This window comes from Phyllobates terribilis, unplaced genomic scaffold (genome assembly GCF_046119375.1).
Source record: "Phyllobates terribilis strain yellow unplaced genomic scaffold, ASM4611937v1 Scaffold_5__5_contigs__length_657084704, whole genome shotgun sequence".
Classification (NCBI taxonomy): Eukaryota; Metazoa; Chordata; class Amphibia; order Anura; family Dendrobatidae; genus Phyllobates; species Phyllobates terribilis.
This window is the reverse complement of record NW_027362765.1, coordinates 285,635,167-285,648,333: the sequence shown is the minus strand read 5'-3', so window position 1 is coordinate 285,648,333 and position 13,167 is coordinate 285,635,167. Positions and strand designations below refer to the sequence as shown.

Sequence of the window (13,167 nt, the reverse complement as noted above, 5' to 3'; positions counted from 1 at the left end):
AATAGGGGTGCCCAAACTTTTTCATATAACTGTATAAGCAGTTATGAAGTGTAATAAACTGCTGAATTTCATGTTACTGGAAAACGTCGCATGTGTGCTTTAATTGACCCGGTGAAGCGAGTGTCCCCCAGCATGATGACTAGCGCTGCCTTACACGGAGCTCAACTATGACGTAGGGAACCGAGAACTGCTGGCAATTAAACTCGCGTTCGAGCATTGGCGACATTTTTTGGAGGGGGCTAGACATCCGATACAGGTTTTTACTGATCCTAAAAATCTGATATATCTGGATGCTGCTAAACATTTGAATGCCCGTTAAGCTAGGTGGGCACTGTTTTTTGCCCGGTTCAATTTCTCCGTAACATATATTCCTGGGACAAAGAATGTTAAAGTGGATGCCCTGTCTCGTAGTTTCACTCCAGCAATTAATACGGAAAAGGAGGAATGTATTTTGCAGTGGGGGGTGGTGGTAGCAGCATTGGGTTCTGAGTTGGAGAATAGCATCCTGGGTGCCCAGAATGCTGCACCAACAAACACTCTGTATGGTAAATTATTTGTGCCTAGAGCCTTGAGGAGAGCTTTGTTTGCTGAGTCTCGGTTGGCGGGTCATCCAGGGATTTTGGAAACTAGAAGGTCGATTGGTCGAAGTTTCTGGTGGCCAGGGTGGCAAAGAGAAATCGTCAAGTGGGTGCGTCAGTGTACTGTGTGCGCTAGGTCGAAGGCCTCACATGTCCCGGCTGCGGGGTTGCTGTGCCCTTTGGAGGTTCCTAGTCTGCCATGGATGCATCTTGCTATGGATTTTATTACTGTTCTGCCGTTCTCTGAGGGGTTTTCTGTCATCTGGGTTGTTGTGGATCGGTTTAGTAAGATGTGCCATCTGGTCCCGTTCAATAAACTACCCTGCACCAAGACTCTAGCTAAGGCGTTTGTGAAAGAGATTGTCAAGCTCCATGGTGTTCCCACGGACATTGTTTCCAATAGAGGACCTCAGTTTGTGACTCGCTTTTGGCATGCTTTCTGTGACAGATTAAAGGTTCATTTGTCATTCTCGTCTAGGTATCATCCGGAGTCCAACGGACAGACCGAAAGAAAGAACCAAGATGTCGAGCAGTTTTTAAGATGTTTTGTAGCAGATAATCAGAAGATGTGGTCGGAATATCTACCACTAGTTGAATTTGCTCTTAATAACCATACGTCTTCCTCGGCTAGGTGTTCTCCTTTTTTTTGCTGAACAGGGAGGCATCCATCTTTCGACCCATTTTCAAAAATTAGGACGGCGGTGCCTGAGGAGGAAAGTTTCTCGGACCAGGGTACACCATAATCTTAAAGAGGCGAATAGGAGGTTCAAAAAATATTTTGACAAGAAAAGAAGGGAGACATTGTTTGCAGTTGGGGACATGGTCTGGTTGTCCTCTAAGAACCTGCGTTTGAAGATCCCTTCTAAAAAACTGGGGCCTAAGTTTGTAGGACCCTTCAAAGTGGTTCAGGTGGTCAACTCGGCAGCGGTGAGATTAGACATTCCCTCATCCTTGAGAATTAATTCAGTTTTTCATGTATCGTTACTGAAGAAAGAGGACACACCAGATAAGGAGACGATGCCGACTGTCCCTCCAGTTGATGAGGACGGAGAATTTGAAATTTCTCGCATTTTAGATTCTAGGTGGCTCAGAGGAGGTTTACAGTATCTCGTGTCCTGGAAAGGATTCGGTCCCGAGGATAATTCTTGGGTGAAAAGCTGAGGACGTCTCTGCCTCAAGGCTGAATAAAGCTTTTCACAGGAGATTCCCGAATAAGGCTCGGCGGAGAGGATCCGGAGGATCCTCATAAAAGGGGAGGTACTGTTAGAATCTATTTCTTTGGGACCATCTGCCATTTTGTTGTGGTTTTCTGGCTGTTGGTCTTTTTCCCCTGGTGTTGGTTTTGACTAAGGTCAGGTGATTGTATCACCCTTTATTACACAGCAGCTGCCTCCTAGTCCTTGCCAGACAACAGTGTTAATCCACAAGAGTTCTGGCTAGAAAGTTTGGTAGTAGTACTTTCTGTGTTTAGTTTTGTGCAGTTCTTGGATCCTCTAGTTCTGCCTGCTGAGATTCATGTATTCCCTTTTTTGTTTCTGCAGCTTCCTTTAGTTTCCTGCTAGGAGGTCACCTGTTTGTTTTTTCCCAGTCCTTTGTTCTTTCAGGGTCTCCTTTCCCTCTTCCTTTAGGTCTTCTTTTGAGTTTAGTCTAGGAAACGTCGGTGGGTCTATTCGCTAGGAATAGGTTGCCCACTCCACCGTAGGGCTTCAGTCTAGTCCTAGTGAAGGGACAGTTTTTCCCCCTTCTGCCCTAGTGTTGAGTTGCAGTTTCGTAACATCAGTATTGTGTGTGGCCTCCATGTGCCTGTATGACCTCCTTACAACGCCTGGACATGCTCCTGATGAGGTTGCGGATGGTCTCTTGTGGGATCTCCTCCCAGACCTGGACTAAAGCATCCGCCAACTCCTGAACAATCTGTGGTGTAATGTGACGTTGGTGGATGGAGCGAGACATGATTTCCCAGATGTGCTCCATCGGATTCAGGTCTGGGGAATGGGCGGGCCAGTCCATAGCTTCAATGCCTTCATCTTGCAGGAACTGCTGACACACTCCAGCCACATGAGGTCTGGCATTGTCCTGCATTAGGAGGGACCCAGGGCCAACCGCACCAGCATATGGTCTCACAAGGGGTCTGAGGATCTCATCTCGGTACCTAATGGCAGTCAGGCTACCTCTGGCGAGCACATGGAGGGCTGTGCGGCCCTCTAAAGAAATGCCACCCCACACCATTACTGACCCACTGCCAAACCGGTCATGCTGAAGGATGTTGCAGGCAGCAGATCGCCCTCCACGGCGTCTCCAGACTCTGTCAAGTCTGTCACATGTGCTTACTGTGAACCTGCTTTCATCTTTGAAGAGCACAGGGCGCCAGTGGCGACTTTGCCAATCCTGGTGTTCTGTGGTAAATGCCAAGCGTCCTGCACGGTGTTGGGCTGTGAGCACAACCCCCATCTGTGGACGTCGGGCCCTCATACCACCCTCATGGAGTCGGTTTCTAACCGTTTGTGCAGACACATGCACATTTGTGGCCTGCTGGAGGTCATTATGTAGGGCTCTGGCAGTGCCCCTCCTGTTCCTCCTTGCACAAAGGCGGAGGTAGCGGTCCTGCTGCTGGGTTGTTGCCCTCCTACAGCCCCCTCCACGTCTCCTGGTGTACTGGCCTGTCTCCTGGTAGAGCCTCCAGCCTCTGGACACTACGCTGACAGAGGCTGGAGGCTGAGAGGCTGGTCCCCACCTGCAGAACCACTCCTTTATTGAGCGTGTCTTGAGAATTGCCAATTTCCATCTATTGTCTATTCCATTTGCACAACAGCATGTGAAATTGATTGTCAATCAGTGTTGCTTCCTAAGTGGACAGTTTGATTTCACAGAAGTTTGATTTACTTGGAGTTATATTCTGTTAAGTGTTCCCTTTATTTTTTTGAGCAGTGTAATTTGGGGCTTAGGAGTCCAGTCGACGGTCTATCAAGTGATTGACAGTTATCTTTGTATGACACTGCACACACGGAAGGCTGTCAATTATAGAGTGAGACCGCTCACTGGACTTCTCAGCCCAGAAAAAAATGAAATTTCAATTAAGTCACAAGTTATATGGAATTGTTCTACACAAAACTATATATCAATCTGTTCAGCTGCTCCAGGTCAGAGGTAAACTGGACAGCGTTTCATAGGGTCAGGATACCTGTACCTCCAGGAGTCTGTGAAAAATTATTTTACCTCCATTAAGAGGAGATTTAACAAAGACAGATATAATTAGAAATGGCTAAACAGAACATCTACTGCTGAACTGCAGATTAGTGGAGCAACTGCGATTTATTTGCTGTTAGTAAAGCCATTTCTAGAAAGCAACCAGGATCACAAGCATCCTACCTTAATTTTACTCGATTTAATATGTTTTTTGCTTCCTCACACGACACACCAATCAATTGTTCCTTATTCACAGATACAAGCTGGTCTCCTGCTCTTAACCGTCCATCCTAATTCAAAAGAGATGAAAAACATTCTCTTGAAAGTGGAACCAACTCGAAAAGAAAGTATTCAGCAAAACTATCAGCTGTACAGCAAAATAATAGAAGCTGTTCTGCAGTACCCGGCAGAGGTCGCTACACTGTATGGAACAAGCGCTTATACCTGTCGGCATTGATATAAAATTCTCACCAGATGTCAGTAGCAACCCATCCAATCCACATAGGCAAATAAATCAAACCATAGATGTCCATAAATTAAGTTATGTGTAATAATAATAAATGACACAGGGAAAAAGTATTGAACATGCTTACTGTAATTTAAAGTGTGACTATCATTTTTATTTAATAATAATGTAGAGCAAGCAATTTTAACAATCTTTAAAATATATGTTATAAATGAAATCCAAAAGAAAATGTTTAAAAAACCTACTAGATGTCCCCTTATGCTGCTTCTGAAGCTAATCCGTATTCAGTTCCATAGATACTGAATACGCCTTTCTAAAGGTGGGGGAGGAGCCTCCTGGACTGTTTGTCAGTGCATAGTTTGCTTCAGTCATCGGCACTGTGCTCCAGCTCTGTCAGCGGCTAGTTGTCGCACACAGCTCCTTTCTGCCTGTCAGCTGCTTCCTGTGTGCTCAGTGACATCGGCACTTCTCAGTGTTCTTCTGTCAGCTGCTTCCTGTGTGCTGAGTGACATCGGCACTTCTCAGTGTTCTCCTGTCAGCTGCTGGCTCCTGTGTTGCCTATGAGTGATGAAAATTCCAGGGATTTAGTGTGCAGGTGACGGGAAGTCAGAGTGACTCGCCGACACCTGCGCACAAGTTCCCTCCTGTACACTGGTACACAGAGGGCAGGATAATAACAGGTGAAGGGCGCAGGCGTGGGATCCGTCCATGGGAACTGCACGTCACAGGGCACTGTGATCAGGGGAGGGGAGAAATATTTTAATTAAACAAGTAGGTGGGATTTCTTCCTGTCCCCCGGACAGGAACACAGCGTAACCCACAAGTAATAAAAAGCAATTTCACAGCCAAAAAAACTCTAATATGGGCCATACAGGTAAGTATAGATTCACATTTCTATCACCTGTATGCCCATATCAGCGGTCTGATAGGTCCCAGGGGGAAGTGACAGATTCCCTTTAAGTGGTGAAAAAAAATCCAAAGTGTGCAAAAAAATAGTCGCCATTTTCCGAGACCCGTAGAGTCTGTATTTTTCAGGATCTGGTGCCGGGTGAGGGCTTATTTTTTACGCGCCAAGCTGAAGTTTTTATAGTTACCATTTTGAGGTGGATACGATGTTTTGATCGGCTGTTATTGCATTTTTTTGCAATGTTGCAACGACCAAAGAAACATAATTCTGGTGGTTCGATTTTTTTTTCTCCTTACGCCGTTTACCGATAGGAGTAATTCTTTTTTCATACTGCTACATCGGGCGATTATGAACGCGGCGATACCAAATATGTGTATATTTGATTTTTTTTAATTGTTTTATTTTGAATGGGGCGAAAGGGGGGTGATTTGAACTTTTATATTTTTTAAAACCTTTTTTTCTACTTTTAACTTCCTTCAATAGTCTCCATGGGAGACTAGAAGCTGCGATAGTCTGATCGCCTGTGCAACACACAGCAGGGTTTGTGTAGCAGAAATGCTCATTACCTATGAGCGCCGACCGCTGGGCGGCGCTCATAGCATCCTGGCAATGACAAACGCAGGGGTCTCCAGCAGACCACAGGTAGTCCTGCCAACCCAATGGGCTGGACTTGTGACGTCCTTCCGCCTCGGTCATGTTAAATGCCACTGTCAGAGATTGACAGCGGCATATAACATGTTAACAGCTGCGGTTGGATCGCGATTCCACCCGCGGCTGTTAGGGGCACATGACAGCTGATCAGATCAGCTGTCATGTTCCCGGAAAAGTGCGGGCTCCGGCGATGAGGTGGGTATGCGACTTTAGACGTATGAGTATGTCTAAGGTCGTTAAGGGGTTAAACGCACTTGAACATGATTTTTGTTCAGCAATGGAGTCTTGCGTGGTGAGCGTGCATACAGGCCATGGAGGTTGAGTGCATTACTGATAGTTATCTTTGAAACAATTGTACCTACTGATCCAGATCTTTCTGTAGCTCTCCACAGGTGGTCCTTGGCTCTTGGACAACTCTTCTGATAATATTTTTCACTCCTCTGTCTGAAATCTTGCAGAAAGCACCTGGTCATGGCCGGTTTATGGCAAAATTATGTTCTTTCCACTTTCGGATTATGGCTCCAACAGTGCTCACTGGAACCTTCAGTAGCTTAAAAATTCTTCTGTAACTAATGGCATCAGTATATTTTGCAACAATAAGGTTGTGAAGGTCTTGAGACAGCTCACTGGTTTTACCCATCATGAGATGTTTCTTGTGTGGCACCTTGGTAATGAGACTCCTTTTTATAGGCCATCAGTTGAACCAGCTGATATTATTTTTCACTAAGTGGCAGGATTGCTTTCTAATTACTGATAGATTTCAGCTGGTGTCATGACTTTACATGGCTTTTTGCACCTCTCTTTCTTCATGTGTTCAATACTACTTCCCTTTATCATTTCTCATTATTACACATTACATAATTTATGGACATCTTTGGTTTGATTTCTTTACCTTTGTGGATTGCATGGGTTGTCACCGATAACTGGTGAAAAATTTCATGTCTTTTAGAAATATATTTACTTAGAAGATTGGTGACGTGTTCAACACTTATTTCACCCACTGAATTTGGCAGTGGCTTATTCAGCTCTCCTTATTTGAGAGCACATGCATGCTCAGATTAGCAGAGTGCCTGTCTGTACAGGGCAGGTCGGAAGGAATTGGCTGAAAGAGTGTTTGGTGGACAGGTGTCTAAAATATTTGTTTTTTACAGCATGAGCAAGGAGCCAGGTGGTAACACTAAAGTGCCCCATACTTCATGGACAGGATAGGCACATTGTATTCGGTAGATACTGACCTTGTGACAGTCCCCTCCAGGGATAACATTCTTAATCTGGATTAAGGGTCCTTCTGCTGTGCTAATGCCACCCACAAGGCTAAGGCCAAGACTGGTTTCTCTCTTAATAGCAATAGTCTGGAGCAAGTCCAAGCTTCAGAGAAAACAACAAGGAACACAAATGATTCATGTGACTCATATAGACAAATGGTAATGTTAAGTAAGTGCCCTTCCTCCATCGCTGGAAGCGCCAACACATAGGATGGAGGACGCTTTACTTATGACACTACTTTCTGCTTTATCAGCTGTCTCTGCTTTGTTACTCCAGTTGGGTCAGAAAAAATTATAGCATTCATGTTATAGTAAAAAATGAGTTGGCAATATGAATCTACAGATCTCGTACGAATACAACAATAACAAATTTTATTTTAGTAGCTTAAAGGAAATCTTTCACAAAGGCTTTTGTTATGGAATCTGAGAGGAGCATGATGTAGGGGCTGAGACCCTGATGCCAGTGATGTGTCACTTACTGGGTTGATTGATGTAGTTTTGATAAATCACTGTTTTATCTGCTTCAGATCTACCAGTTCTCTGAATCCTGAGCTCTGTATAACCTGCCGACACCACTGATTGATGGTATTCTTGTACACTGTGCATAGTTAGGAAACTACTCATCAGTGGTGGGGCAGGGTTACACAGATTAGCTGGACTGCTTGCACAGGACACCTAGTCCTCTAATGATAATCTCCTGCTGATAAAACACTAATTGTTTTAAAACTACAGCATGTTACAGAGCAAGTGACACATCCTTGGAGTCAGGCTCTCTGCCTCTAAATTTTGCTGCTTTCAGATTAAATAGAAAAAACCTGCAGACAGATTCTCTTTAAGAGATTTTAAATCTTGTAAAAATATAAAATGTTGAAAAAAAGTTTTTAAAATGTTAGGGCATATTATTTGCGTGCTGAGCTGTAGTTTTTATTGATGCAACTTTGGCTATAAACGATGTTTTGGCGCTTTGCATTTTTTTGGGGAGTGGTACGGTGACTGAAAAACAGAAGTTCTGGGGTTTTTACTGGTTTTCTTTACGGTGGTTGCCTTATAGGTGAAATAATTTAATATTAAAGATGTGGCAATATCCAAGGTATTTATATAGAATTTTCTCCCTATTTTCAGATGGGGAAAAGGGGGTTATTCGAACTGTCAAAGCACAAGCCCTAACTTAGGTCCATTGACGGAAAAATAAAAAAAAAGTTCTAAAAAACATTGAGTTGTTTTAAGCCACTAAAATAATGTGGCAATACCAAATGTACTTACCGTATTTTTCGGACTATAACACGCACTTTTTTCTTCCAAAATTTTGGAGGAAAGTGGGGGGTGCGTCTTATAGTCTGAATACTATCTCCCTGTATCTACTGTGGCCCTGCGTGGTAGGAGGTCTGGGGGAGCAGCAGCGGGGGATCAGCAGGGCACAGGAGGCAGCAGCCGCCTACTGCAACCTGCGCTGTGCCCACTACTAAAGAAAATGAATATTCCCTGCTTCCCACGCCCATGGGGAGCAAGGAATATTCATTTTCCTTAATAGCCGGCACACTGTACGGCAGCGCGGCTCCAGCTGCGCTATGTGGTCTGTGTGCCCGCTAATAAAGCTCATGAATATTCACTACAACCCACCCCCATGGGTTGTAGTGAATATCCATGGTCTTTAATAGCAGGCACACCGACCACAGAGCGGCAGCAGGAGCCGCGCTGCGGTACAGTGTGTGTGCTCCCACACTGTGTGAGGGCGCATGGCAGGGACGCCATGCGCGCCCTGCCATGCACGGCTCACAAAGTGAGAGTGTCAGCAGCAGAGCGGGACAGCGCTGGAGGAGAGAGGAGGTGAGTATGATTGTTTATTTTTTTTGTGGGCAGCAGGATGGGGGCTCAAGGGGTGCCAAGCATACCAGGATGGGGGCTCAAGGGGTGACAAGCATACCAGGATGGGGCTCAAGGGGTGCCATGCATACCAGGATGGGGCTCAAGGGGTGCCATGCATACCAGGATGGGGGATCAAGGGGTGCCAAGCATACCAGGGTGGGGGCTCAAGGGGTGCCAAGCATACCAGGATGGGGGCTCAAAGGGTGCCATGAATGCCAGGATGGGTGATCAAGGGGTGCCATGAATACCAGGATGGGTGATCAAGGGGTGCCATGCATACCAGGATGAGGGCTCAAGGGGTGCTATGAATACCAGGATGTGGGCTCAAGGGGTGCCATGCATACCAGGATGGGAGCTCAAGGGGTGCCATGCATACCAGGATGGGGGCTCAAGGGGTGCCATACATACCAGGATGGGTGATCAAGTGGTGCCATGCATACCAGGATGGGAGCTCAAGGGGTGCCATACATACCAGGATGGGTGATCAAGGTGTGCCATGCATACCATGATGGGGTATCAAAGGGTGCCAAGCATACCAGGATGGGGGAATCAAGGGGTGCCATGCATATCAGGATGGGGATGAGGGGGGCCAAACATACCAGGATGTGTGATCAAGGGGTGCCATGCATACCAGGATGGGGGATCAAGGGGTGCCATGCATACCAGGGTGGGGGCTCAAGGGGTGCCAAGCATACCAGGATGGGGGCTCAAAGGGTGCCATGAATGCCAGGATGGGGGAATCAAGGGGTGCCATGAATGCCAGGATGGGTGATCAAGGGGTGCCATGCATACCAGGATGAGGGCTCAAGGGGTGCTATGAATACCAGGATGGGGGCTCAAAGGGTGCCATGAATGCCAGGATGGGGGAATCAAGGGGTGCCATGAATGCCAGGATGGGTGATCAAGGGGTGCCATGCATACCAGGATGAGGGCTCAAGGGGTGCCATGCATACCAGGATGGGGGTTCAAGGGGAGCCAAGCATACCAGGATGGGAGCTCAAGGGGTGCCATACATACCAGGATGGGGACTCAAGGGGTGCCATACATACCAGGATGGGTGATAAAGGGGTGCCATGCATACCAGGATGGGAGCTCAAGGGGTGCCATACATACCAGGATGGGTAATCAAGGTGTGCCATGCATACCATGATGGGGTATCAAAGGGTGCCAAGCATACCAGGATGGGGGAATCAAGGGGAGCCATGCATACCAGGATGGGGATGAGGGGGGCCATACATACCAGGATGTGTGATCAAGGGGTGCCATGCATACCAGGATGTGGGATCAAGGGGTGCCATGCATACCAGGATGGGGGATCAAGGGGTGCCATGAAAACTAGGATGGGGATAAGGAGGTGCCATGCATACAAGGATGGGGGATCAAGGGGTGCCATGCATACCAGGATGGGGGATCAAGGGGTACCATGCATACCAGGATGGGGGATCAAGGGGTGCCATGAAAACTAGGATGGGGATCAGGGGGTGCCATGTATACTAGGATGGCAGATAAAAGGTGTGCCATGAATACCAGGATGGGGGATCAAGGGGTACCATGCATACCAGGATGGGGATGAGGGCCACGTATACCAAGATGGGATGGGGCCACATATACCAGGAAGGAGGGGCCATACATACCAGGATGGAGGATATTAACAGGATTGGGGGACATTACCCCAATACCAGTGTCAGCAGCAGACTCCCTCCCCTATAACAGGGCATCATGACCACATTTTTTGCTTAAATATTAAATATTTTTTTCCTATTTTCCTCCTCTAAAACCTAGGTGCGTCTTATGGTCCGGTGCATCTTATAGTCCGAAGAATATGGTAATTTTTTTACTTTTATTTTATCTGCTAGGGGTGTTCAAGGGGTAAAGTTTTTCCTTGCGGAGAGTGACATGTCAAGCCTGATATGGCGAGGTTAGGAGACTTTTAAGCTGCAATGCTCCTCTGGGAAATATGCAAATTGTCTCTTCAGAGAGGAAGAGGACTAGAACTCTGGTGCCACCTACAGGTGGCAATCCTAAATGTCAATATCGACTCTCTAACGGGCCTTGTCACATGACTTAGGATTAAAGCCAAAACCTCAATTTGCAGACACTGTGTTTTGGAGTACTGCCCCTAGTCAGAGCAAAGTGTGAGATGGAAATCCTTAAAGAAGCTGTCCACTACTTGGACAACTCCTTGTCATTCCCAACGCTTGCCCCCATAAAATAAAAAAGGTAATACTCTCCTCCCGTGCTGGCGCAGTTCCCGCGATGTCGGCACTCTCTTTCCCCGGGGCTCCCGTGCTGTTGTTGTGAGACGTAACCCCGGCCCTTATTAGCATTGGCGTAACTGTCCCTGCCTCCTGTCGAATTGAACATGAAGTCAGAGATCAACTGCAGCCTGAACTTCCTCTTCATGTTCGATTTGTCCAAATGCGGGGACAGTAACGCCAGTGCTGATTTGGCGCCGGGGGTCACATGTCACAACAACAGCACGGGAGCCCCGGGACCGTGAGTGCTGACACTGCTGGAATGGTGCCAACATAGGAGGTGAGTATAGGGTTTTTTTATTTTATCGGGGCCAAACATTTTGTTCAAGAAGGGTTTGTCCAAGTAGTGGACAACCCTTTTAAGGGTACCTTATCCTGAAAAATCTTTGTGACAAACACATATGTTAAGGCAACTAAAATCAATCAGATGTGTGCTGTGTACAAGAGGCCAACATTATAAAAATCCTTAGCATAATGAAATAGAGAGCCTTCACATCACTGCAGAGCAGGTAATCTCTTACCTTATGTCTATGGCATTTGCCATGATGAAGCTCGTGTGCTGGACCTGATTGACAAAGAAAAACATTTTATCAAAATCATCCTGTAATATATACTCCATAACATTGGCATTACAACACCAAGAAGGAAAAATCATCGAATTATGGAAATCACAGGATGGATATACAGGTTACTGCTATGGAAATGCTGAAAAAATGGAAACGACATTTTCAAAGCGTCTAAATTTATTCAGTATTGATCATGAGAGCCACAAGCAGAAAATGCATTAAAAAGCCTTGGAATAAGGTTATTAATGGTCTGAGGAATGTTCTGATACGCAGAATGCACTTCGACACACAAATCATCATGATCTCCTACTTGCAGCTCTTTTTCAATTTCTGACCAATGATGTCCCAGCAGAAGTGCTTGATGAGAGATAAGTCTGGAGTAGGACCGGTGTGATGTTTCCTTGTGAAAACCACTTCATTGAACTCACTCCACTGCTATCAATGGCTACTATGGTGCAGAGCAAGATGACCATGGAGGGTGGAATGGAGGTGTGTCCTCTTCAGGAAAGAGTCCCACTTTTGTATTAGGTGCAATGACACGTGGGCAAGATCATGAAGAGGACTTCATAAGAGAATGTCACAACCATTCAAGTCTACATTCCAGGTACACTACAGTTTGGGTTTACATTGATTTGGTTCTGTAACCAGTGGTATGACCAGCTCTCCAAAGTGTCTCAGGAGAAATTTTTCAGCATGACAACACCAGGCCATATGTTGCTTGTGTTACTGTGAGCAGCATGTATGGCCTAAATGTACTACCATGGCTTGCAGAGTCTCCACACTTGTGCCCATTGAGCACATCTGGAATGTTATTGGTTGGCAGTTGCAAAGGGAGCTGCCAGCAGCAGTTCTTGATGATCTGCCCAAATGCATTCAGCTTGGCAGAAAATTCCTCAGAAAACAATTAATGGGGGGGGGGGGGGGGGTACGAGTGCTGATATGAATTTTAAGTGCCCATATGATTTGCATATTGTTAGCACTTGGGGGGTAGAAGTGAGTATGCTGCCGACAAACCATAATTGTTTTGACCACATAAAAAATGTGATGAGCAGACGAACAAGTGTTGGTGTGGTGAGAACTATAGTCTAGATGTTATTACTATGATGACCTTGCTATCTGCCACAATTTTTTTGGTCAATTTTTTTTAACCGGTTCAGGACCGCCCACTGTACATAAACGTCGGCGCTGCCCGGGCTCTGTGCAGCGCCGACGTTTAAAAACGGTGGGTGGTCCCGCAGCGCTCAGGACCCCCAGGGTCCTGCTAGCGCTGCGGTACCGGTTCAGAGCGATAGCTCTGACATGTGGCATCATGGGGACCTGAATGGATCAGGTCCCCATGATGTTAACCTGTTCCTATCTTCTAGATGCCGCGATCCATAGCGATCGCGGCATTTAAAAGATAGTAACAGCTGGTGGTCGGCGATCGG

At 46.3% G+C, this 13,167-nt stretch overlaps 1 protein-coding gene across 1 annotated transcript in view; it reads right to left on the bottom strand.

Moving 5' to 3' along the window:
• STXBP4 (syntaxin binding protein 4) overlaps nucleotides 1–13,167 on the bottom strand; it is a 91,166-nt gene that overhangs the window by 62,535 nt on the left and 15,464 nt on the right. Inside the window, exons 2-4 of the mRNA XM_073684181.1 lie at nucleotides 11,696–11,739; nucleotides 7,024–7,156; nucleotides 3,948–4,054 (exon numbers count right to left, since the gene is read on the bottom strand). Coding sequence (XP_073540282.1) covers nucleotides 3,948–4,054; nucleotides 7,024–7,156; nucleotides 11,696–11,718 — 263 coding nt within the window. The 5' untranslated portion in view covers nucleotides 11,719–11,739. The remainder of the gene's footprint in view (nucleotides 1–3,947; nucleotides 4,055–7,023; nucleotides 7,157–11,695; nucleotides 11,740–13,167) is intronic.